This window comes from Sylvia atricapilla, chromosome 1 (assembly GCF_009819655.1).
Source record: "Sylvia atricapilla isolate bSylAtr1 chromosome 1, bSylAtr1.pri, whole genome shotgun sequence".
Lineage (NCBI taxonomy): Eukaryota > Metazoa > Chordata > Aves > Passeriformes > Sylviidae > Sylvia > Sylvia atricapilla.
In genome coordinates this window covers 71,482,703-71,508,814 of record NC_089140.1, presented here as the reverse complement: position 1 = coordinate 71,508,814, position 26,112 = coordinate 71,482,703, and the positions used below count along the sequence as shown (strand labels likewise).

The 26,112-nt window shown below is 40.1% G+C and overlaps 2 protein-coding genes and 1 long non-coding RNA gene across 5 annotated transcripts in view; 2 read left to right on the top strand and 1 right to left on the bottom strand.

Annotated features, from left to right (window-relative positions):
- The window catches only part of DROSHA (drosha ribonuclease III), a 75,511-nt gene extending 62,862 nt beyond the window's left edge, over positions 1-12,649 (bottom strand). The window contains exons 1-7 of one of the 2 annotated variants that reach the window (XM_066326173.1): positions 12,605-12,649; positions 11,088-11,207; positions 9,188-10,045; positions 6,101-6,193; positions 4,943-5,174; positions 4,259-4,400; positions 1,556-1,710 (exon numbers count right to left, since the gene is read on the bottom strand). In XM_066326173.1, coding sequence (XP_066182270.1) covers positions 1,556-1,710; positions 4,259-4,400; positions 4,943-5,174; positions 6,101-6,193; positions 9,188-10,038 — 1,473 coding nt within the window. In that variant the 5' untranslated portion in view covers positions 10,039-10,045; positions 11,088-11,207; positions 12,605-12,649. The remainder of the gene's footprint in view (positions 1-1,555; positions 1,711-4,258; positions 4,401-4,942; positions 5,175-6,100; positions 6,194-9,187; positions 10,046-11,087; positions 11,208-12,604) is intronic. The other variant, XM_066326182.1, reaches the window with a different exon arrangement.
- LOC136365611 (uncharacterized) overlaps positions 1-26,112 on the top strand; it is a 671,431-nt gene that overhangs the window by 349,645 nt on the left and 295,674 nt on the right. The window lies entirely within an intron of this gene.
- Positions 12,699-25,860, top strand: C1H5orf22 (chromosome 1 C5orf22 homolog). Of its 2 annotated transcripts, XM_066326157.1 has the most exons (9): positions 12,699-12,821; positions 15,255-15,400; positions 17,184-17,333; positions 19,302-19,761; positions 20,372-20,434; positions 21,399-21,520; positions 22,433-22,499; positions 23,070-23,209; positions 24,361-25,860. In XM_066326157.1, the coding sequence occupies exons 1-9, from the start codon at positions 12,717-12,719 to the stop codon at positions 24,491-24,493; spliced, it is 1,386 nt and encodes a 461-aa protein (XP_066182254.1). In that variant the 5' UTR covers positions 12,699-12,716; the 3' UTR covers positions 24,494-25,860. The 2 variants fall into 2 exon arrangements, 1 of the variants encoding a protein (XP_066182254.1); XR_010744376.1 differs by lacking the exon at positions 24,361-25,860 and having other exon boundaries at positions 20,376-20,527; positions 23,070-23,125.

Genomic DNA, 26,112 nt, shown 5'->3' with positions numbered 1-26,112 from the left:
ACGCACAGGCCAAGACTGAGAGAGGTGTGAAGTACCTGTAAAGGCGCAGACTTGAGAAGCAATCTCAAGGTAGATGCCTATCTACCTTGTCCCTAACAACACTGCTCATAGGACAAAAAATGCAGGAGAACAATCATGAATTGATGGTAAAATGATGGTGAGAGATCACAAATTTACATAGGCAATGCCTTCTCTGACCAACAGAAGACAAACAAGCAGATCACATTCGTAAGGCAAAACCCATTGTGCTGGAATTGAATTTAACAATTTATTTTCTGGCAACTGTCAGCGCTGCTGGAGATTATGCAAATTAACAAACAAGTTTCTCAGATTGAAGGGTTGGGAAGATTCATCCCACAAATCCAGTTCCGTGTCAGATGGTGTACCTGTACACGTCAGAGCGCATGACAATCATTCCTGTTTTATTTATTGACAGAAAGCACTTTGACACACCAGATAAATATCTATGAAAACTTCAAATGTTTTCAAATAAAGTCTACACAGAAGTAGTACAGCACTGACAGGCTCACCATGATTGATTTTAGTCTTTCCAAGAAAGATGAAGAGTCAGTCTCAAGAAAGTTTTTGGTAAAGAATGTTTTTCAGCAGGAAACTCATATACCAAACATTCCTCAATCTATTCCCTCTACAATTATTCCACAGTTTTTCTGTTAACATTCTTCATAGAACATTACTTTGAAGCGTGCCCAAGAGCTACATAATTTTTTCTGTTAAATATCTAAAGAGCTCACTAATTTTGTTTTCCATACAAATAAAAACAACTAGCTAGGCTCAATCATTTTTTTAACTAGAAGCGTAAATATGAATCCAAAATAGAATATTCAACAGACTTTTGAATTACCACAGTGGCAATATGCATTCCAGTATCTCTTCACATTATGATGTGTTGCATGCTAAACTCATACATCACACAAAGTGACAGAAAAATAAATTTATTGAGGTGCCACTTGAAATGAGACAATAGATTGTAAAATATTTAAGAAAGATGAAGATGGTGAATTTGCAAACAAAAACTAGTCTTCTGTGCAATGTGTACATTCAAAACAGCACTTCATGAGCTGAGCAATTACATTTAATGAGAACTAAAATCTCCATGCAATTACAAAAGAACCATTAGACAAGAAATTAGAAGCATTAAATGCATATTTAAAACATTATTTATCATTATGAGCTGAGAGCTTAAGGTGAAAAATTTGTAAAGGATGTAAACATTGGTTTTTTTCCACCACAGAATTCAGTTGTGTACCTTTATCTCAGGGCTAAAAGGACAGCATTTAACACATTGTTAGCATTCAGATTTATTAACCCTGTCAGACATGATTCCAGCTGAATAATTCCCAGGATTAATTAGTTGGAACCATGCTCCTGAAACCAAAAGTGAAGTGCTTTGAAGAAGATGAGAGAGAAAACTGAAAACAGGTAAAGAAAGCATTTTGAATTAGAAGTTACTCTGCATGTTGGACTACAAGGCAAAATTTTCCATTTATAGGGAGAATGACCTTTGGATACCCAGTACTTTTCCCTCAAACCCTACCTGTCCAGGATCATTGTACCACAATTCTTCATGGAGACGATCAGGGTGTGCTTTTTTACGCTTAATTTCTGCAATGACGTCAATAACATCCGAATCTGAACTGCTGGAGCAGCTGCTGTCATCTTCGGAGTCACACTCTGACTCACTGGAGCTCTCTGATTCACATAAAAGAAATAAAGACGGCTGAAAAACACTTCTACATGCTCTCTTCTCCATAGCAATGCATTTTCTATCATGAATTAATGCCTGGACTTACTATTTAAAAAAACCCACACACATAAAAACCTTGATCTCAGTATCTCTGATCTGCTGTGGTACTGCGAGTGACTCCCTTTCTCATGCACGTAATTTTAGTTACTCATTTCCACAGATATCCTCAGCGCCAATTTAAATAAATGCCTTCATAGCTAACACATATACCCGGATGCAAGTAAAGTTTATTTTATTCCTGGAATAAAATGCAATGTTTCTTCCATTTTTTAAGTTTTGACTTAAGAGAAAATATATTACTATACTGTCAGTGCTTTCAGATTCTCTGAAACTAGGGTTTTAAAGTACACATTTTTACTGAATACAAGACTCTCCTTAGCTGAAAGAAAAAGGACACAGAAAATGAGAGAACATCACTAGGAAAATGTTTCCTTTTTTTTAAAAAATCAAGATGTATTTTTACGCGGTTCGTAATTTGGCATAAGGTGTTATTAAAATAACAATACTAGTTTTAGTTTTTATTGCTATTAAATAACAATACTAGTTTTGGAAGACATGGTTTACATGATCATCTGCGCTCAGCTGAAATAGTTTCCTCACAAAGTGTGCATGCGTTTTACCACAAATATTCACAAAGACTTAAGCTTCAAAAGTTCTCTGAGATATATCTGATTAATACTGAAGTCTATTTTCAGGTGCAAAATACGCATGGAACCTGTGAGAGTAAGCTGGAGTTTCAAAAGACTAACACAGAATTTTTCAATGTTATGTACTGAAATCATAGAATCATAGAATGGCTTGGACTGGGAGGAGGCTTAAAGACTATCTAATTCCAATCCCTTTGCCATGGAGAGGGATACTTCCCACAGGTTGCTCAGTGCTCCATCCAGCCTGGCTTTGAACACTGCTAGGGATAGGACATCCATAACTTCTCTAGGGAACCTATTCCAACCTATTTGCCGCCCTCACAGTAAAGAATTTCTTCCATCATCTTCATGACCTATAAGTGCTCCTGGAGTGCACTGCTATCTCACTGCAACACATCACTGCTGCTAACACAAGTCAGAGAGAGACAGCATTTACTGAAGTACAAAGTAAGACAAACTACTAGACACTACATGGCTGTAGGAGAAGCTGGCACAGACACCAAGTGAGCCCAGGGGAACAGTGAAGACACAGAGTCTCCTGGTTCTACAGAAAGAGTGGAAAAAGAAAATGCAGAAGGTGCCCTTGGCGCAATCATATTTTAGCCTGGAGCAGCAGGCTTTCTTCCTCAGAGATCTAAGGAATGAGGGCTTTACATAGATATGTTGAGTGTAGCAGTTGTGTCCTTGATTCATCCACATGAAAAAAACACCTCCTAAAAACCCCTACAGATAACTTTGCAGGTAACAGATTCTTGAAGGAGTTTAAATATATGCAAATTCACTGCTCAAAAAAATGTGAAGAACTCCTTTACAAAAGTAAGTTCACATTTTATTTCACCTGTATTTATCTTTTTCTTTCCTCTTCATTGCTTCTTTTTATACCATCAGCATGTAACTATGTAATTATGCCTGTATTTCAGCTTTGGAATTTTTGATATGCGATTTTTTCATGAGTTACTGAGATGAGACCTGAGAGTTTGAAGGAGCTCACCTGGCCAACATGAAGCAATAGTTAAAAAGCAAGCCCAACAGGGTATCTAAATCACTGTGATACGCCTATAAATTTCTTGAACTAAAGCAACTGACTAAAAAACACACTGTGAAACACTGAAATGCTGGAAGTATGAAAAGAACAACACCTTTCACAAAATAAACCAAGAAAAATAGCTTTCAATGACTACCGAGTAGACAAACTGCTATAAAAACTTCTGCCCTGCTAGTTCAATCAGCGTTTCCCCAGTACTTGATGCTGCTGGATGTATTTCACTGTCAGAAGAGCCATATGGGTGGGACAAGATAATGCAGATAATGTATGTTATGAAAACTGATACTTTTGCAGATGTCTGATCATACTAAGCAGAGTTGCACAACAAAAACACAATACTGAAGAAAAACTCAGATGTTTGCTTTTACAGCACTGAGTCTATCACCACTACTCTTGCTTGCTCTTTAGCAATGTAAGACCAGGAGCTCCTCATGTGCCATGAGGACTACCTGGACTTCTCTGGATTACCTGATCATGCTCAGGGTGTTTTATGCCATGGAAGAAACTAGCATTTGGTAGTTAATATCTATGGATATTAACTATATATGGATATGGATATGTACATGTATATATGGATTAACTATATATGGATATAATGGAAACTCTACATTTTCCCCTAGGCTTTCTGGGTAAAGAATCTAGCTCTACTTCTGTTAAAATCTACAGCAAAACTCCCATGGATATAAAATACAAAGGAGGGACTTCAAAAACACCTACCAACATGACTAAATACACACAATTGCCAAAACAGGTTAACTACAGATTATTCAATTTCAGAGCTTTGTCATGATTTCAGCCTACCTAAATCTTCATCCAGCTTGGTTTTTGGTGGCTCCCATGGTGGCCTGGCTGCTTTGGCCTTTGCCTGTCGCTTTCCTAACTCCTCATCAAACTTTTCATACAGATCCCGGAGCTTGCTTGTCCCTACCACAGTAGAGTCTCCCTGTTAATAAAAAAATTAGAACAACAACAGAACAAAAAAAAGGACAGTGTTAAAATAGCACAAGAACTCAACATCTACCAGCACTTCATGAAAAGAAACAAGATGAGAAAGATGGATCTTTTAGTGAAATGTGGGAATATCTAATAAGGCTTTAGCATACCATTACATTGTTTCACCAGGTGAACTAGTAGAGAAATTACTTCATTTGCTGATATAGCACTTCTCCAAGTTTGCAGGAATACACATTGCTTGAGGCATCTTTGCTCAAAAGTTAAACACAGTGCACATTGGAAAAAACAGATCTTTCCCTCCAGGAGACAAAAAAAAAGTACCCCACTTCCATGTACAACTTCACTGAATGCTGACAGAAGGGGACTGATGAAAAGAGGGAAGAATAGTAACAAATGAAACCCCTAACACGGTTAAAAGACTGAGATGATTGGGAAGAGAGAAGAATTAAATGACACAAAATGATGATCCTGCTGAAGGGTTCATATTATAAAGGACTGTCTGCAATGATTTCAGAGTTCTCACAGACATACCACTTGATCCATAGGGTCATTGGAATAATAGCTTTCAGAATGAGTACAGCGAACCCAGACTGGCTTAAGCAATTCCTCATCTTCCTCCTCATTTTTTTCAGATGCATTCTCTTCTGACTCTTTGTCTTTGACAGCAGTATAATTTTTCTCTTTACTGGAGCTCTGGTTTTCAGACCACCTTTCTCTGTCCTCCTCCCATCGAGTTCTCTTTCTCTCTCTGCTTGGAGACCGGCTTAGTGGGAGAAAGCAAACAAAAACAATTTCCTTTATTATTTTAAAATGAAAAACAGTTTGCTTCCATCAGTAAGTCATTCTATTACATAAATTGCAGTAAAATCCAGCTGCCTTTCCAACTTTTAACTTGCACCATAAAGAGTACAAGAGTAATTCGTAGTTTTGTACTACTATAAAAATTACTTAAAATTCGATGTGCTTTTTTATTTGAAGTCATAATCAAGAATTAAAATTAAAAAAGATATGCCATTTTTAATTAAAATTCCTACTTGCATTCTAGGTGAATTTATTTTTACATTATTTTTAAGTTAGGAACTCATTAGTAAAAACTAAATCACATCAGCCATAACTAGAAGTTACAGTTAAGAAGTTTCAAAGTTCTCACAAACTATTGGTCTGACAAAAAAACTTAAGTTTTATTAAAAGGATTATACAGAACCTACATTTCTGTTACTCTAAGACACCTTTAAACAACACAAGGTGTGATATTCCTTGTGCATCACAAGAGTAATGCTTTCAAAAGAAGAGTAAGGAACCTACCTATTTCTTTTTTAATCTCCTCTGCCTACAAAACCAATAATGTTGCAATGTTTTCAACTATTCAGCATTCAGAAAGGAACAGCAATATAAGAAATGCCTTTAAAAGATAATCTAAAGATAGAGCAACTTTAAATAATTTTGGTATTTTACAAACTAGAAGATTTAAGAGAAAGTCTTTAGGACACAGTAGTGAAACTCTCTCTCCAGAGATTAATCCTGTTTCTAACTCTACATGGTCTTGATTTGCATGTATCAGTAGATGATTATAAATTTAAGATACTAACTTTTTCTGGGTTTCATATGCATACACAAAACCTCATGTGAGTGGAAGCATGAAGCCTCAAGAGAACAAATGCTCAAGAGACCACATACAGCCCTCCTTACCTTCCTGCTCTCTTGTAATCCTTTTTGTAGGATCTGTCTGGTGATGGTGATCTTCTGCTGTCACGGTGTCGATGCCTGTCCCTCTCCCGCTCCCTTGAAAAGTTCAAAAAATAAGTTAAATGAGAAATCTGGCATTTCACACATTCTTCACCTGAAAGGAACACAAAAGCAGTCTGAGATCATGTTATGCAAAATGACATCCACATGCCGACTGCTAAAAACCCAGATGTTCTTAACATTGACCTTCAGGAAACTTGTAAAAGACAGTCAAGCGTCCATGTCCTCCACCTTTGTCACAAAGCCATCTACATCCCAATATAAAAGTTAATTCACATCATACAGAGGCAACTTTTATGAATCCCCCACAGGACTTAGTACTGTTTTTCCTCTTCTCCTGTTACAAATGGCAAAGTGTAAGATTATTGTATCTATAACCATTCTAAATGCCTCAAAGAAGGAAAAGAAAATCTATTTCAAGCATAATAGCTTTGTAAGCACAGCAGTCATTCAAGCGTTTGAGGCAAGCCCTCTCTTCCTTACAGCAACCTCAAACACACCCAAAACCAGACAGACAGAGACAATCTCCATGATGCTGAAACTACGACTGAAACTCATCTGCAAAACTCAGCTTGCACATGCACATAAAGACTCTCACAACTCAAACACATTTCTTGGGTCAAAGAGCTTTAAATCAGCTGAAGTCTTTGGGAAGAGTGGCTGGAAAAGCTGTCCAGCAGAACAAACGAGGATGGTCACAGGCAAATGAATATGAGCCAGCACAGGCCCACGTGGCCAGAAAGGCCAAGGGCATCCTAACCTGCATCAGCAATAGTGGCCAGCAGGAGCAGTGCAGTGATTGTCCCCCTGTACTCGGTACTGGTGAGGCTGCACCTCAAATCATGTGTCCAGTTCTGAGCCCCTCACTACAAGGCAGACACTGAGGTGATAAAGTGAGTTCAGAGAAGGGCCACGGAGCTGGTGAAGGGAGAAGAGAGTAAGTCCTATGAGGAGCAGCTGAGGGAGCTGGGGTTGTATCACCTGGTGAAAAGGAGGCCCAGGGAAGACCTTTCTGCTCTCTACAAGTGCCCAAAAGGGAGTTACAGCCAGGTCAGGGTCAGCCTCTTCTCCCAGCTAACAACCGAGAGAAAAGGAAAAAGCCTCAAGTTGCACTAGGAGAGATTACATTTGGATAGCAGGAAAAATTTCTTCACCCAAAGGGTTATTGAGCACTGGAATAGGCTGCCCAGGAAAGTGGTGATATCACCATCCCTGAAGGCACTTAAAAAAGATGTAGATGTGGCACTTAAGGACACAATTAAGTGGTGGAGTTGGCAGCATGAGGTTACAGGTTGGACCTGATGATCTTAAGTATGTTTTCCAAGCTAAATGATTCTATGAAATTACTGTATTTATTAGGCAGGAATGATCACACAGCCAGCTTTTATATTCTGCTAACAGCTGGCAAGTCTTTGTGCATCTGTTAAAACTTCTAGTCTGCTGATCCACTAAGAATTATAAATATGTGCCTCAAGTGGCTTAGTGGATTAACAGAATGACTCAAAATTATTTATGAACATATATATGTGTTTGTTTCCATGCTCATAATATGAAACAGAATGCAAACTTACAAAGCAAAAAGTTTCAGATAAATTATCTATTGTTTTTCCCCAGCCCCATTTATCCTTGTTTGTTGGTGCCTTGTTCAAGCATGGATTTCAGTCTTCAGAGAGGGCATACTCTATGCCATCTGATTTGTTTGGGAGACAGATGCTGCACAAAAAAAATCAACCCCAATTCTGACAAAAAGGCTGAATCAAAATAAGTACATACATTATCAAGTAGATCTGGAAGCCGTTGCCCTAAAGCAGCAATCCAAAAGTCTTTGAGAAAGAAGCTGCTGAAAACATGCATTTTCAAAACTTAAAACTGAAGCTTGAAATTAAGCAAAAAAAAAAAGGAGAAAAGAAAACTCCACAAGCATGTCATACAGAAAGTGCCTTAATGCCAGCTGCATTCAGTTTTAGGAAAATATTTTTTTCAAAATCTAAGTAAACTTACTGAGTGTGAGGCTTGGGTTGCTTTTTTGAATGCAGGTGTCTAAGGTTTTGTAATTTAGCCTCTACGTATCTAAATCAAAGGGGCTTCGTTTACACAGGCTTTATGCATAAATTCACATTCCACTCGTGGCATGAAACAATTCTGAGGTTTTAAAATTAAGGGTATGTGATCCAGGAGCCCTGGTAAATACTTAACTTTTCAGTAGCTCTTTGAATATTTTGGCAAAACTCATTAGACACATGAAGAGCTATAAATAAGACATGAGAAAGATTTAACTGATGATGGTTCGCTCTAAAACACACCACAGCAAATTGCATCAGGTCAGCTCGTAATTTTCAAGTCATTTGTGTCCATGAAGAAGAGGGACAAACACTTAATAATAAATCCCAAAATAAGCAGTGCACCCTCATCCATCTGAATAACATCAGTGAAGCCTACAACTGGCCCAAGCTCATCTTCACCTCAGTCCTCTCTTGAGATCACAGGCCAGCTTTCTGAGGTCTTCATCCTGAATGTAACATGTTTCTGCCTCAAACACCTTACTGCAAGGCAAGACTATAAACCTCACCAAGCCAGAGTTCTCTATAAATACAAGGCTTTCTAAAAGAGTGCAACACCTGGCATCCTAACTGTGGTACCTAAATATTGAAACTCAAAGTGCTGGGGCTTGGTTGTTTTAAGACTTAACCTTCTAGAGTTTTAGAGTGCCAACTCCATTTTCCTGCCACATGTGCATAAATTTCTAAGGTAAATATGTTGAGCAGTACTCAACAATCCGTTCAATGGCACACAAGGAAGCTCTTGTTTGAAAACTATCTCATTGGACAAGAGCAACAAGTCTGCTGGCTCACAACCGTGAGACAAAGCAGTGTACCCAAAAGGTGTCTGAACAGTAACTTTTTCCTGAGACCTTGACTACAGGCTACTTCCTGAGCTTGAGGAACGAACAAGGGTAAGGGAAGAACATTGATGCAAACATACTACGGAACAATGATGACATCTCTCCTCCTGCAGGCAGGTAACAGTTACCTGTTTCGCTCGTAACTTCTGTGGTGAGGCGATATCCTTCCTCTGTCATAATCTGTCCGGTGCCGGCTGCTCTCCTGCCTCCTCCTGTCCGGGCTGCGGCCACGATCCCGCCGATCCCCGTGGTTGGCGGAGCGATGCCTGTCGCCATGAACGTGACCGTGCTCGCGGTGCCGGTGCTCGTCGTAGTGCTTACTCCTGTCCGGGGAGCGCCGCTCACCCTGGGACTTCTCTCCCTGGTACTGCCCCGTGTGCCGAAAGTGGCTGCTGCTGGCGCTGCTGCCGGCGGCGCTGCTCGGGAAGGAGCCGGAGCTGTGCTGGTAGCTGCTGAAGCTGGGCGGCGGGAAGGACTGCTGCGAGTAGCCCGCCGAGTACACGGGCTGGTAGCTGACCTGCTGGGGCATGACTGGCGGAGGAGGAGGGTGCGGTACCGTGGGGGGAGGCATCATGTAAGGAAAGGTGCTTTGTCCAGCAGGTGTTCCCGCCACGGGAGTGTTGCTAGGGTTTGGCACTGGTGGAGGAGTGGGAGGGAAACACGGAGGCACAGGGAAGCTCTGCCTCATCTGGTGGTTTGGAAATGGTGGCCTCATGGGACACTGGCTGATGGGATTTTGTGTGGAAGGGGGCACTGGAGGAGGATAGGGCACGAAGTCTGGCCTGGGAGGCATGTAACCGGTGGCTGGAGGGCTGGAGTAGGTTGTTGGAGGGGCTGGTTGCTGCTCATACTGGTACTGCACAGAGGGCTGCTGTGGGTGAAGCTGCCGGAGGTTCTGAGGGCGGTAGGTCTGCGTTGAGGTTCTTGCTCCTGGTCCCCCCTGGCCACGGGGACATCCTCGCCCAGAATGGAAAGACATGGCTCACCTTTATTGAGGAAAATAAAAATCCAGTGTCACACAATTTTTGTAAGATGTCCTCAATGCATCTGCAGGAACTACTCCTAAAGTGCTGAAACTGCAGTTTCCTTTAACAGAAGCAGTAAATGATATCCACTATCACTGGGAGCTTTGTGCTCCTCAAATCTTTAGTGCAGGTCACTTATGCCCTTTTTGATTCCCTTAAGCCTCTAATCCGTGAAAGCACTTACTGTCTTTAAGACAGAACCCATACTTTATGAGTTAGGGCAATGTAATTTCAACACATTGTTGTGATGACAGGTCAAGGATACAAGCACCTCCAATAGTACTTAGACACTTTGATATAAAACCTTTAGATATCCCACACCAAAGAAATCACTCATTATTAATAACTGCAGTGATCATCCAAAGTTGTATAACAAGGAGTTCTTTATAGAACACAATTCCAAACTTTGGGCAGAATGACCTGACTAACACCTCTTTGCATGCCACCTGGCCCAACAAATCATGTAAATTTTAAATGAGATACTAGCAATTTACATTCACTATTGAATCTCCAAAGTACTTAAAGATCGAATTCAACAGACCCTTCATAGTATTTTAAGTAAGCTAGGTATATTTTTGTGGAAAAACAGGTTACACATCTTACAAGTTATGGAAAAATTTCATGTAGACTATGCTGTTCCTTAATTTTCATAGAAATAAATGGTTCCCAAGAACCCTCAATTGCCTTCTCGACCCTGTTACGCTTGAGAAATTATCACTGCTTCAAGTAGGCTTAAGTGTTGCACAAAAGTAGGCACGTATTAAAGCTTCAAAAACTGAAAAAAGGGGAAAAACATTTAAGAAACTTTATGGCTGGAACGAAAGGAAAGGGGAAAAAAATTATCCAAGCAATTCCAGAAGTCAAATCTTGTTTTCCATAAGGGGAAATGAGAAAGAAAAGGGAGACACACATAACTGGAAAGATCACAAGAAAAAGGAAACCAAGGCTCCCTTTTACTGAAGCTTTGCTGATGCTGAAGTACACGCACAGAATATTCTCCCACCTGCTATAGTGCAACATGGCCAACCTGGACTGCTCAGGGCACTACTCTCAGCTGCATTCCGGTGACACTGCAGCAAAAGATGTAGCTCTTGCTGAGAGAAAGCAGACAGCTTCTGGTGAACTGGAGGGAGAAAGAAAAAGAAACACAGGGGGGAAAGGACGGATATCAAAGAGGAGGAATTAAGAGGACCCTCCTCATACAGGCAGGGTTTAGTGGAAGCCACTGGAATCAGTGGTGGTAATTCCTACTCCAGAACAACCAAGGGCCAATGTGAGTGAGAATCCCACACTCAGAGGAGATAGCAGCCACGATGGTATAAAGCCACTTGTTAGTCAGCCTGTACCTGCTCAGTACCCTCCAACTTAATTTTGCTTCAGTTCTCCTGCTGTGATCTTAACACAACTCAGGCTTATAAGGGAAGACTGTTTTAGACTTTGCTAACATTCACATATACACTTTACTTAAACAGGCTGTACCACAGTGCCTTGCCTTTAAGTGTGTTTCTTTCTAATATGTTATAGCATCCAAACAAACGGTCTTGTTTATCAGCTCTCAGGCCTCCCCGATGCCAGAGAACTGCTCTTGTTCTACTACTTTAATTTCAGGCCTTCAGAAAGCACAGAATCAGAAACGGAAAAAAAGATTCAAAAATACACAAAACTATTTTACATGCTCAAATAATTTTAAAGGTCCCTCTGCTGCAAATGCAAGTCACATTCAACTTTCACTTAAAATAAAGTAAGATCAAAAACACAGAAAAGGGCAAACTCTCCTTTCGCTGTCACCTAAAAGAGGAGTTTTACTGCACTGACAGGAGCCATTGCGTTCTAAAGCAGCACTGATCCCCTAAAAACACTGAATAAACTTGCCTTTCCCTGCAGATGCACTGCTGAGAGCAACAGGGCACTGACATAGGACAAGAGGGCACTGAGGGTGGACACCATCAGCATCTGTAAGTGTCTAATAGAGGGTACCAAAGAGGATGGAGGCAGGTTCTTCTCGGGGGTGCCGCGCAACAAGACAAGGGTGAGAATGGGCAGAAACTGACGCACAGTTAAGTTCCACCTGAACATGAGGAAAAACTTTACTGCGCGGGTGCCCGCGCACTGAATGGACTCCACAGAGAGGTGGTGGGGTCTCCCTCACTGCAGATATTCAAGAACTGAATGCAACACTGTTCCATGTGCTCTGGGTAACTCCGCAGAAGCAGGGAGGTTGGACCAGATGACCCACTGTGGTCCCTACCGACCTGACCCATCCAGTGCTACCCGGCCTCATCCCCCCGCCGCCTCCCGATGGTCCGGGGGGCCGGGAGCCAGCGAGGCGCTGAACCGCGCCCGGCCGGGTCCCGCTCCCCGCTGCGGGCTCTGCCCGGCCGCTCGGCCCCGCCAGCCCCGCCGCGCCCCCGCCCCGGGACCTGCGCCCCCGCCGCGCCCCGGCCCCAGCGGAGCACCACGGGCAGCGCGGAGCGGCCCAGAGGCGGCCCCTCCGCGGGCAGCCCGGCACGCCGAGCCCACCTGGCGCCCTCGCCGCCGCCGAGGCCAGCGCCGCCCGCAGCGGCCGGCTCCGGAACAGGAAAGCGGTGGGAGGCGCTGCGGGCGGAAGCGCCGCCGCGAGGGGAGCGCCGGCATGAGCGGAGCGGGGCCGGGGCCCGGCGGCTCGTCCCGGGCTCCCGGGGCCGCCCGGCGGCACTACCCGGCCCTGCCCGTGTGGGTGGTGGAGGACCACCAGGACGTGAGTGCCCCGCGCTGCGCTGCCAGGCATGGGGACTGCCTCGGGTGGGGCGCGGGGAGGGGTTTCGTGTGTTCCTGTTGGTGTGTGTTTGTTGGTGTGTGTTTGCCCGTGTGAGTCTCCGCGGCGCGGATGCTGAGTGCGGCCGATGGCAGCGAAGCGCTGCCCGGAGCGGACACACCGCGGCCGCCCCGCCAGAGGCGCTTTCCCATCGTGTGTGCGGGTTCCCCGGGAGCCTCCTGGGGAGCGGGCCTGGCCCCGCAGCCACACACGGACCCTAAACCTGTCTGCCCTTCCGCTGCTGCAACATCAGTGCACTGCAGTGCCCAGCTGACCTGACTTTTGTTCCCGATTCTACGACTCCTTATTGCCATGATCGCATTTTGGCATCTTTTTAAGTAATTACTGCTATTTTTTTCTTCTTTGTATCATTAATTGCTATGGTTTAAAGGAAATAATACCTACTTTACACTGATGTTATAATTTGTTAGCTATTAGTGGGGTTCTTGGAAATTCAACCCTATCCAGTGTATGACATGTCAACAAAGGATAAATAAATATAATCCCATCCCAACAAGTGGATTGACTCCCACTTGACAAGGAATGTTAAAAATCTGGAGCTTTGCTTTTTTCATGGAGTCATTGAAAACGGGAATGAAAAAGGAATTGCTTTTGAACTGCTATTTTTCATGGGTTTTTTTTTTATATAGCATAAACTGGGGTTTTTATCTTAACTGATCCTTTACTTGATTCTTTGCAAAGAAAAATACTTGTTTAGTAAAGTCTGTTAAAGAAAATGTTACGAATTTATAAGTAGCTCAGTGCAGTTTATTTTTGCTAAGACTCACTAAATACATGATGCTGTGATAGCTGATTTTTCGCGGTAGCCAAGGACTTAGAGTGTCGCTGTGGTGGGAATTGTGAGATAATGCCTCTTAATGATCCTTCTTTGTTTTAGTCTCTGTATTTCTGTTTTCAATGATCTTAAAGTTCTATTAATACTAAATATTTAATTTTAAATGTTTTCAGTATAGGACTATGGATGAATTGGTCTATCTTACATAAAACATAAATGGCTTTTTGTCCCAAAGTGTAAGAACTTCACAGAAAATTTTATGTCAGCCTTGCTGACAGTGATGTTCCTCCAGAGTCAGTTGTCAGTAGCTGCATCATGCACTGATTAATAGTAACAGGTGTCATGAAGGGAATTTTGTTCTTGATCCAAATCAGGAGAACTTGCAAGGTTAGAGAACTTAGTTTATCATGTCCCTTGCAACCGGTTGTTATACTTACCTGAGGTGAAGCTTCAATTTTAATTTAAAATATTGTAGGTTGTTTAAGTAGGCCAGATTGCTTCTTTTTTAGAAAGAAATGAAAGCCATGGATCAGGGAACCAGTGTTGTTTTTGATCTTGTTTTATCTACTATTGCAATAATACACATATGTTTTCTGCTTATGCCTATGCAGTATGCAGGGTTTGTTGTTCTTATCAGTTTTATGCCCAAAAAAGTACCTCAGTCGCTGCTGTAATGTAGAGGTCAGACATAATTTTTGTTGCTTCTTACAGTCTTCACATTCCCTGTATAATAGGGCTATGATTCACAAACCTTATTGGATTTGCTCTGGCAGCCAAGTCAGTTGATGCCCTCTAACTGGAAGAGACTCTGTGCTGCAGCTCCGAGTTAGAGGAATCAACCATCAGTTTTCTCATTTCTCTACCCCATTTTGTTGCAGTTCAGTGGTTTGCTATTGTGTAAATTGGTGAGTTCCCTCATCTCCTGTTTTTCACACAGAAGTGAAGAACTTGAGTGAAGAAACTTCAGCAGGGAATAAAGTAAAGTTGGGCAGTTGAGAAAGGTAGTCTCTATTGCAAACAGTCGTGGAGGGATTAGGAATTAATTCTTCAAGAGGAATAAGTTTAATTGTCAGCTAAAATTTAAATCATGGTGGGGTCAGTTTTCAGTCTATATCAGTTAACGTATAAAACATAAGGAGCAAACTGTTTTTTTCTCCATAGCACCAGTGCATGGTGAGGAAGCTTTATAGCATGGGGAAAGAAATGCACAGGTAATGGTCTGCAGGAGAGGAAACACACTCCTGGGGCTTACTTGTAAATGGAGAAAAGAAAAAAGCCCCAAATTGAGTTGAATGGCTAGTGAAAAGAGGTACTGCAAACAAGACTTCCTATAAAGAAGGAAAAAGGATGTAAAGCTGTGACTCTTCAGCAGTTTCTCATCTGGAACACTTGGGCTTATAATGATTACTGGTCATGAGTTGTCTTGTCGTTGGTGGTTTTTCCCTTTCGTATTTTCTGTCTCCTCCCTCTAATCCAAGTTCTAAAGGAATAAAAGTGGTACTGGTGTTTTTGCTGCTAAAGCCATTGCATTTTTCAGCCCGCTGGTTATCATTAAAATGTTTTTATTCATGTTGCTTCAGGTGCTGCCTTTCATCTATCGTGCCATTGCTTCGAAACATCTTCCTACCAGTAACATCAGTTTTGTTCATCTTGATTCCCATCCAGACCTTCTTATTCCTGTCAATATGCCTGCAGACACCGTATTTGACAAAGAAGCTCTTTTTAGGTAAGTCCTGGGTACTGCGTCAGAGTAGACTTTAAGTCCACTTCTTGCTGCCTGTGATTCACTGTGAATATTGGTATGACTGCATGGGAAGGATAAACAAAAGAGATATAAGTCAGATTCAAGTTGTATCTTCTGTCTTTTCACTTTTGCTGAAATTTTATTTTTTAATGATAGAAGTTAAATTGCATATCAAGCAATTTAAGGTATACAAGTTTGTTTTGTGTGTTTGCTCAGTAGTGTATGATGGTGTTATCCCAAATAGTTCCTCTGGGTAACAGGAAAGCACTCTGAGCTGTAGCTATAGAACAATATTTCTCTCTTCACGCTGAAAAATGGACTTTAAGATTGAAGTAGCACATCCTTTGTTGGCATGCTGAATATGTGAAGTAGAGCAAGATATTCCTTTTACAATCATAAAGACCAATATTTTCCCCCACCATCCAAGGTGGGTAGGTACTAAGCCACAGTGATCTCTGCTATCATCTTGCTCTTTCTTTTTTAAAATAAATATTGTTTGCTTCAGTATTATGGTGATTTACAGCAATTAGAAGCTGATGCATTTGGGGTACTTGAATCACCGTAGCCATAGTCAATATTTTGTTCTTCTTGTTGGACGACTAAAATGTTCTATGGACTCTGTCATAAGATCATTGAATGCTTTGAGTTGGAAGGAACTTTAAAGATAATCTAGTTCCAACTCCCCTTCCGTGGACAGGGACACCTTCCACTAGACCAGGTTGCTCAAGTCCCCATCCAACTTGGTCTTGAACATTTCTGGGCATGGGTCACCTACAATTGCTTGTAGGTGCATTCCAGTGCCTCACCACACTCACAGTGAAGAATTTCTTCTAGTATGTAATCTAAACACACACTCTTTCAGTTTAACCCTTGTCCTATCACTGCATGGCCTTGTCCCTCTCCATCTTTCTTGTAGACCCTTTTGAGGTATTAGAAGCTACTATAAGGTGTCTGCTCAGGCTCCAGGCTGCACAACTCCAACTCTCTCAATCTGTCCTCATAAGACAGGTATTCCAGCCTTCTGATCATCTTTGTGGCCTTCTCTGGACCTGCTTGAACAGGGCCATGTAATTGCTATGTGGGGGGCCCAGAGCTGGATGCAGCACTCCAGGTGTGTGGTCTCACAGGAGCGGAATAGAGGGTCAGAATCCCCTCCTGTGACCTGCTCATCACTCTTCTTTAGCTGCAGCTCAGGATACAGTTGGCATCATACACCTAAAAAAAATAGGATCTTGATAATTAGGAAAGGTGCTAATCATATGGATGACTCACTTTAATTACTGGGATAACATTTAAAATATACTTGGAGCAGTTTACAATGAAACACTCTCATGAGCTCAGTTTGAAGTTATTTAGAACAATGTTGATTTTCCTTGCACTTTCTTCTGTCTGATGTATCAAGAGGAAAAAGGCATAGAATCACAGAGTCATAAGGTTGAAAAGGCCTCTAAGATTATCAAGTCCAGCAATTAGCCTAACACTGCCAGGTCCAGCACTAAGGAGTTTATAATCACACTAAGAGTGAAGCCAGTTCCACTCTATATCTGAACTTTTTTATACCTGCTACAGAACCTGTTGATTTGTCTTATGAATAAAGATTTCCTTTTTTTCTTTCTTTGATGATGTTACCCTTACATGGAGAACTAGTTTTAGATGATTTGCATGAGGGCCTTCAAGATGTGGAAGATGTTTGTGGTGTTCTAGAGCATTTTTATTTATAGGGAAAGTAACATTGCAATCTTCTGTCTTTCTCTGCTGATTACAGTGAATTAAGTATTGAAAACTGGATTATGCCTGCTGTTTATGCTGGCCATATTTCTCAAGTAGTGTGGCTTCACCCACACTGGGCTCAACAGATCTCGGAGGGGAAACACAATTTTCTAATTGGGAAAGATATATCAACAACAACAATCAGGTAAATTGTCTGCTGACCAATACTAGTAATACAAAAGCCATCTCTGTAGTTTTTAATTGGATTTTTTTGTTTTGGTTTCTTGGATAAAGATGAAAATTTAATTTGTATTTTTAATTTCCTTAGAATGTAATGCAGTTACACTTGTATCAATTTAGTCTTTGGTCTAACTAGTAAAATGGTTATTTGGTATCAGCCGTGACTGTTTTTCTAGCATGAGGTGGGGGTTTTTTGCTTGTTTGGAGGGTGGTTTTTTTTTGTTTTTTGAAATTAATCTAGTTAAGTACCAAATCCGATGCTCAGGTAGTGAATTCTCCATCATTTGATAAAGGACAATTTACCTGAGCAGCCTCATCTAACTTTGAAGTCAGTTCTGCTTTGATCAGATGATTGACTGTAGACTTCCAGTTGTCTCTTTAAATCTTAATTATTCTGTGATTCAAGTTCAAATCAAAGCCCGTCATCATTCTGCAGCATGCAGTGCCCAATAATTTTACATTCACCATATTCACAGTGTTGTGATTTTGTGCAGCTTTAATAGATATTTGCAAATCATGTCTCTTGTGAGCATAGCAGAATAAATCTTTTGAAGCAAATTTAACAGAGAACAGCAGAGAAATGCTTTGTTTTGCCACCTTTAATAAAACACTTAAAGCTCTACAATTCTGAATCTGAAGCCTAAAGGGAACCTAAATGATTTTTTTTTTCTAAAACTAGGGCTTTCTGTCACATTTAATCATTTAGCCAGTATAAAGGAATATTTCATGATGGATAAATAGCTCTCTCACTGGAAGCCTTAGCAGTCATGAAAACAACATTTCACACTTCCTTTTGAAGACAGTCGGGTACATTTTCTTCAGGTTCTAGCTTTACCAAAACCATGAAGGAAGAAAAGGAAAGAGTCCTCATAAATAAAAGCGTCCTAGAAGTTTTGATGGCAAGAGATAGATAGGCAATAGATACAGCTTCTTGATTAGTAGACACTAAGATACTGTGAGCTCACGGTGAACCGTGCAGAATTTCTGGGAAGATGTGCTGTGAATGCCTTTTCAACAAGATGGAGCTGTTGACAACTTGCCAGCCTCTCACCTTGGCAAACTGAGGGAATCCATCCACAGGGCACTGGGGAACTAAGCTTCCTATTTCTCCTACTTAGGAAATTATTTGTCTTTGTGGTTGATTGACAGTGATACCGTATATTCAAATGAGGCCTTACCACAAGCAAACAGAAGTTCACTCTACTTAATTTTATTTGTGATTTGAGTTCATGATGCTTAAGGCTTAATGTACTGCAATACAGGTTGAAAATCCTATTCTTTAAATTTTCACTGTAAGCAGAAGTTTTAGTGTTGCTTTTGGTTGGTTAGTTGTTTTGTGGGGTTTTTTTAAAGTGGATTCAATTGATAGTTAGCTATTTATCCTCTAGTTGCTGGCTTTATGACTTAGGCAATCTATTGGGAGTAAAAAAAATTCTAGTTATGAATTCATAATATTGTATTTTTACTGAGTCATTATTTATTCATTTCAGGGCACTTTTCCAACCCAACTATCATAATTTTCCTAGAAAATTATAAAACCAAGACAAAATATCCATAGGCTTGCAATCTTATGTGCCATAATATTGATAATACCTTGTCAATTCTGGATGTTGTCTTTAGAATGCAATTCAATTTAAAATTAGTCTTAGTAGCACATAATGCATTATCTTTTTCTTATCCATTAAAACCTTGTAGGGATATCATAAAAAAATATAGAGTGGATTTTAATATATTCCACAATAAAGAAGTAGAAAAAACTTTATTATAATTTAAACGTGAGGATTAAAAGAAATAATTTTGTCTACACAGTTTTATTGTTTTCATTACCCATCAAACATCTATTCATTCTTCTCTAGATGCCTAAAATATGAATTGCCTTTTCCTAAGCGCTTTGTCAAGATCTGTATTAACTGTGAGTTATTGTCAATTGTAGGGTTACAGGCACAGATCATTACTTCTTGAGCGATGGTCTTTATGTTCCTGCTGATCAGCTGGAAAACCAGAAGCCTTTAAATTTGCATGTCATTCTCATCAATCCTACTGAACCATCAAAGAGCCCTGAAGGAAATGGTGAAGCAGCATCTGCTAAAAGACTGAAGCTAAATACAAATGACACAGCAAGTGCCACTTCTGCCTCTTCAGTGGCTCCTGGTGACTTTGGTGACATCATCCCAAGTGTGAAGAAAAAGGAAACACAAAATGCAGGTGCTCTGAATGGGGCAGAAGCCCTGGCAAAGGGCTCAGCTTCAAGCTGTCTCAAAACCAGTGAATGCCCAATAAGGGACATAGTTAAAGATGTCTGCCAAGTGCTGCAGAAGGGGGATGCATATGTTTTGGACATCGACTTAGATTTTTTTTCAGTTAAAAATCCATTTAAAGAAATGTACACACAGGTAAGTATGGAAATGGAGTAGCCTCGTACCACTCACAAAAGAGTCCTAGCCTTAATATTTATGTCTATGGAGAAACTCTCATCTAAGCTAAATTAGCAGATTAGCTGATCATGGTTAATGATGCATGGTAATATTTTACAGAGATATTTCCACTTTAAAGAAATATTTCTAGGGGAGTGTATGTGGTAAAAAATTACAACCACAAAATAGGGGGAGTTTCTTATACTTTGTATCAATATTGAGTGTACCTTCAAACTCAGGAGTATACTCAACTTCTGCTTGTTGTTTGGGACATTAAAGCTATGCTTGGGTTTCCAGAGGTTACCTTCCAAATACCCACAGCAAGATTCATTGGGGGGCATAAGAGACTTTATCATTTTTCACCCTCTATAACCTGTGCTTAGAAAACCATGATGGTATCGGGAGACTGCCTTTTAAAAGGCACAGTAGTATTGATTCTCGAAGGAGTGGTAGCTTGTCCTGATGAGAGGCTGTTATGTTCATTATTGTCTACAAATAAAGTAGGGATTCTTTTTTAAAGAAGGAAGGCTTTGAGGATTGGTTTTCTCATTTGAAGAATCATTTTCTTCCTCTTTTTTCTTTTTCAAAGACAGAATATGAGCTTTTGCAAGAGTTGTACAATTTCAAGAAGCCACATAAAAATGCAACAGAGGTATGATGCTTCCTTGTGGAATGTATGGAGGAATGATTGTTTTTATTTACCCAATGAAAATGAGTTACGACAACAGGAAGGAGCCTATCAAAGGTGCTTAATGAAGTGGTCTCACGTTAACCTATGCAGCTGAATGCTAATCAGCAGCATCTTAGGAACTTTTTTCTATTAAATGTTCTGATTAAACATGTGAATTGCATAAATATTTAGCATGAGTGTGGAAATTTGTTTCTGTAAACAAATGGTAATTGGCTTGGAAGGAATAGAAACATAGTAAGTCACCAGCAAGCTTGTTCTTTTTATGGCTTAGCAGGGCTTAAGTTTGGTAGGGTGTTTCTTTTTTTTTTTTTTTTTTTTTTTTTTTTTTTCTTCTCCTACCTCCAGGCTCTCTCCTTCCTTCTCTTGTTGGTCTTTCTTGATAGTAAGAGCTGTGATGAATATGTAATTGACATTTTGCCTTCTTGTTCGGATGTGGAAAGGATGGTGTTATGCTACTGTAACGTACTTTTCATTTTATGTGCTGTTTGCTAAAACATGGAAATACAAGCTTTCATAATCTCAGCTGAACACTAATACAGAGAGATTCAACACATTTATCAGAAGTAAATGAAATCTTATTTATGTATGTGAATAAAGAAATAAAGCTATATTGAACATTGGCAGATTGATTCTTACATTTCTTAGTCAATCAGGAAAAAAAACAGGTACATATTTTAAAGGTGGCTTTTTTAAATTTGTAGTGGGAAAAACAGAACAAAGTGAGCTGATTTACTCTGAAGGTATAACAGTTTCTGCAGGCATTTGTTGTGATCCTCTTAAAAAGATGTGCTGTAGGACTGAATCAGTTGTTTCTGATTCCCCACTTCCAGTAGATCAATCATTACAGAATTTATATCATAGGATAAGTCATGATGTTCTTACCTCTTTTTTTCCCTAACATACTTTTGTATATGTTTATTTAAAGGAGGACTTGCTGGATTGTGTTGAAAACCGTGTTCATCAGCTGGAAGATCTGGAAGCAGCATTTGCAGATTTGTGTGACAATGATGACGATGAAACCCTACAGAAATGGGCTTCATATCCTGGGTAGGAGATTTCTGAGAGGCCTAAATTGCAAATAGAAGTTTGAGAACTGATTAGTCCAGCATTTTGATAGCAGAGAAGGATAGGATCTATGCAAGTATACACTTTTTTCCTTTAGTTCTAGAGGAGAAAGAGACAAAACAAAAGGAAAGGCAGTCTACTGTCTTCAGCAGTACTGCAAGCTTTGGAAGCTCAGTCTTGTACATCTTCATGCAAGTTTTGTTGTCTATGGGTGGACGCATATTTGGTGACTAAAACCTTGGTCATCAGTGTGTAGCACTGCTCTCAAAAAAGGCAACAAACGAAGGAGGACATGGAGAAGCAGTTCTTTGGTGCTCCCAAAGGTTCTGCTTTCTTTGGAAAAATGGAAGCTAATGGAAGTGTATCTAAGCAACAGTCTCCACTAAACATCTGAGCTGCATCACTCTGCTTTTAAACTAGATGTTTTCACATGAGAAGTTTCCAGATTAATAGAGACAGGGAAAGTCTGAGCTTTTCCTTGATAGGAAAATCACTCATTTTTCATATCAAATGCAGCTGTTACTGTGCGACCTCTGTAACAGTGACAAGAAGTATTTTCTATTAAGTTCATATGACTTGAGCTACAACAGCTTCTCTGCAGATCTACACTAAAAGAAGCACAAGGAGGACTTGCCAGAGACAGGTATGAATATAGGGACTTTACAAGAATGACCTGGTAAAACAGTATAATAATACTGATAATTCCATTTTTACAGGTGCAAGATGACACAGAGGAGCAAATCTCCTTTACAAATCCTAGGCCGTAATTTCTACTTCCTTCTTTTTTCCTCTGTTTTTTTTTTTTGTTTGTTTGTTTTTTTCATTTCTAACCATTTAAGATATATAACAGTTTCCAACTGTTTGTAACAAACTCTGATTTTGTTTTAACTCCAGAATGAAGCCACTTGTTCAACTAGTTCACAGTTTGAAAACCAGAATGGAAAGCCCAGACTATGAAATGGTAGGTGACAAAGTAAAAGAGCAGAAAGCAGACAGATGTCAAAAGCACAGCTTCAACGGGGAGGGAGAGTCATACTTCCTTTCAGACTTGCTTCCTGATTCGGGACTTCAGGGTTTTATGTCTTATTACTTACACCTTTTCCTTTCAAAGCTGCTAAAATTCTAGTCTGCTTTTCTGTCTTTGTTTGGGCAACTTTAGTGTGATCTTCCAGGACTGTGATGTCTTGGGCTTCATCCTGTGAATGGAGGCTAAATTTCACCAGTCTGTTGAGATCTCCTTTGTAGAACTTAAAATGAGAGACCTATTTATAATGTATCAGAGCTGTATTGTCTTCAAGGGCTGCAGCATACTCTGAATTCATAAGAAGAGGTACAGTGTACTGGAGATAACAAAATAATCCATACAACCTGCAGAATTTTACTTGTTTAAAGAACAAGCTGGGGGGAAAACCCCCACTGTCTGAAGAGGTGCAGGTTGGGCTAGGGATATTATCCTAAAGACTTTCTACATGCATAAGCTGTATCATTAATTCATCAACAGAAATTCCATCTCTCTTTAATATTCCCACAGGTCCATCAAGCTGGTCTGACCTGTGATTATGTGGAGCTTCCTCATCATGTTAGCACTGAAGATGAGATCGAAGGCCTCATACAGTCCATTAAAGTTCTGCTGACAGATCTGCCCAAGCCCACACTGGTGACAGTTGCTCGGTAAGACTGCAGATATTTTCACTTCAGAATGTCCAGACTGTGCTCATGAAGCTAAATGATCCTGTCAATACAAGCACTAGTTCTGTCTTAAGCTCTGTTAGAGTGGAAGCCTTACGGTGCTTCAGCACAGGTTATATAAAGGCTGTTTTGAGGCCTTGTGTGTGTTGGGGTTCATAGCTGTCACTGGAGTTCATACATCTCCACTTGTGTTACTTGTGATAATTAGAGCAAAGCTGGCTGGGGCTGAAATCCCACCTTCCTTGCTCTCTTTCTCTAGGGTTTAGTTTTCTACAGATAGATTTCCTTTTTTCAGTGAAATTTTTGTTGGAACTAGTTTTCATCTAGTAGGCTGAAAGGCATTTATATTCTTCAAAGCTCTAGTAAAACTTCAGTAAAAGTTAGGCTTCAAGGACTGTAAGGGTGTTATTTAGAATAACAGAATGGAGTTTGAGGCCAGGGACCTGGAAGAATCAAAGAACTGGCCTGAAAAAATCTAATTTGAAGACCACAAATTGTGGTGTTTCTTGACAGATTATTGCAATTTAATCGGTCAGAAGTACTAATTGTGCCCTCATAGGGCTGGCGATAATAACAGAAGCTGATATGAAACTGGTTTTGGCAGCAAGAACTAGTATGGCTAGTGCTTGCAATAAAAGAAAGCTCTATTCCCTGTGCCAATTGCAGAGTTATTATCCACTGTTGTGGAGAAACCAGAATCATCTCTGTAGATCTTAACAGATAGTGAATTCAGGAAGTCAGTTTTTTACTAGTATCTGTTCAAAGTTCATTAATAGATACTGTAAAATACGCCAGGTATTGTGAAAATCGACCTTTAATGCCGATTTTTCAATCCAAATTTTCCATGTGTCATTTAGTTAGATCATTTGCTTTAACTTTGACTGCCTGTGTGATCTGTGTCAGAGAGTAGAACTGGAATAATTAGTTCATGTTCCTGATCTGCTGCAGACTTTCTATTAAATTTAAAATGTAGTGATGGGAAGCACAGCATTATGCTTCAAAAGGATACTGGGAAGCAAAACTTGCCACAGTTTGAAAGAAGCTTCAGCTTAGTCACAGGGCACTCCAGGAATATGCAGTGTGGTTATGGTGGTGATATCTGTATTCTCATGCTTCTTTTTTTGTTTTTACAGATCAAGTTTGGATGACTACTGCCCTTCAGAGCAGGTTGACATCATTCAAGAGAAAGTTCTTGATTTACTACATTCAGTGTATGGCTCACTGGATGTGCACCTAGATTACTCAAGCACTTCATCTTCTTCATGACCTTTCTTCACGTGTTGCTGTCTAATGCAGAGGATTAATTTAAATTGTTCATTAGCTGTTATGCAAAAGGGAAGACTGCTGTTATTTCAGCAGGTGGCACTAGAACCCAAGCTGACCTAGCTAGGGTTTGAGTTGCATTGCATTCTCCAGTTCGGCTGCATCTGAACTGACTGTTACCTGTTTGGTTTTGTTCAGATTAGTGCTGTAATCATTATTTTTACTGTCCTGTTTCTTAAAATTGGTGGAAGAGAAACGACTTTTTGTCTGTAAATTGAGGGGGTTTGTCCCATTTCTTCGTGTCTGTAAAAAAAAAAATATATATATAATTTCCTAAAAGGATTTTCTATCATATATGTTTTTTGTAATTTGGTAACTGATTTGCTTCTGAGTTGTATTATATCTTTTAAAATCTGGTCCTAAAAATGCCCTTTAAACTGTCTATCTACGTAGTGATCTTTCCTATCTTTTATGCTTGAGGTGACAGTCTCATTTCTCTAGAGCAGCTCATGGTTTCTGCCCCATTCACAGAATATCATTTATGTTTATTTTCTTTTTCACTAATACTGTCTTATTTTACCTTAGAGTATTTTATTGGTGGCTTAGATAATATCCCCAATGGATGGCCATTGGGCTTGGTATTTTCACTTTCACATAATTTTGAGGATAAAAAGTATGTATGCATGTGCATGCTTTTTTATTTTAAATCCCATTAAGGAATGGATGGCTTCTTCAGAAACAAAGATTTTGCGTCCCTGAAGTCTGCAGCAAAACATTCTGTACCAGGTTTTCATTCATTTCAGTTATTGCTATTTAGGAAATAACAGTTTTAGAACTATTTAACTTAGAAATCAATATAGTTATAGAGAAAACTGGCACTTTCAGAAGGAAAAAAACCCACCGGATTTATTGGGAATGAAACTGAAACAGGAAAGAGAAAATGCCACTTAGAATATTGTCTTTCATTAGGAATAAATTTTGCTTGTAATTTCTTCTGAAATAAGGGAGGTTATTTGCTACCTTTACTCTTTGCTTTACAGAGACTTGGTGCACTTTTACAGTTTTTTACTACTTCTGCGGTTGATATAAATGATTATATTATAGATTTTAAATATATCATTCCTTTAAAATATTTGTTCCAGTAGAATAAATTCCATGATCATGGACCCATTTTATTTGTGTTTTTGTGACTTGTCTGTCACAAGGATGTGCTTAGCCTTGGAGCCAATTTCCTTAATACTTCATAAACAGCCATACATTGCATACAGCAACGAAGTGCAGTCAGCTTATGTGCTGCTAAAGATTGGGGATTTTTTAAAGTTAAAGATCTTCAAGCTAGGCTTTGCCTTTTATAAGGTTGTAGAAAACAACCTTTTATAAGGTTGTAGAAAACAAAACAAAAAAAATGCCCCATTGTGGGGCATGGCTGAGCCCCTTCTAGGTGGCAGGTGAGCCTGTTTTCCTTGGGGGGAAGCCTGGGCAAGGGAGGGCAAAATGCTGCCTGGCAGCCAGGGCTGAGGGATCCAAGAGGGGGAAACTTTTAGTATGGACCAAACTCAGCAGTGCCTGCGTCTCTGCCTGGGTGCTTCTCTGTGCACCTTGTTTGGTGAGATAACAAATTT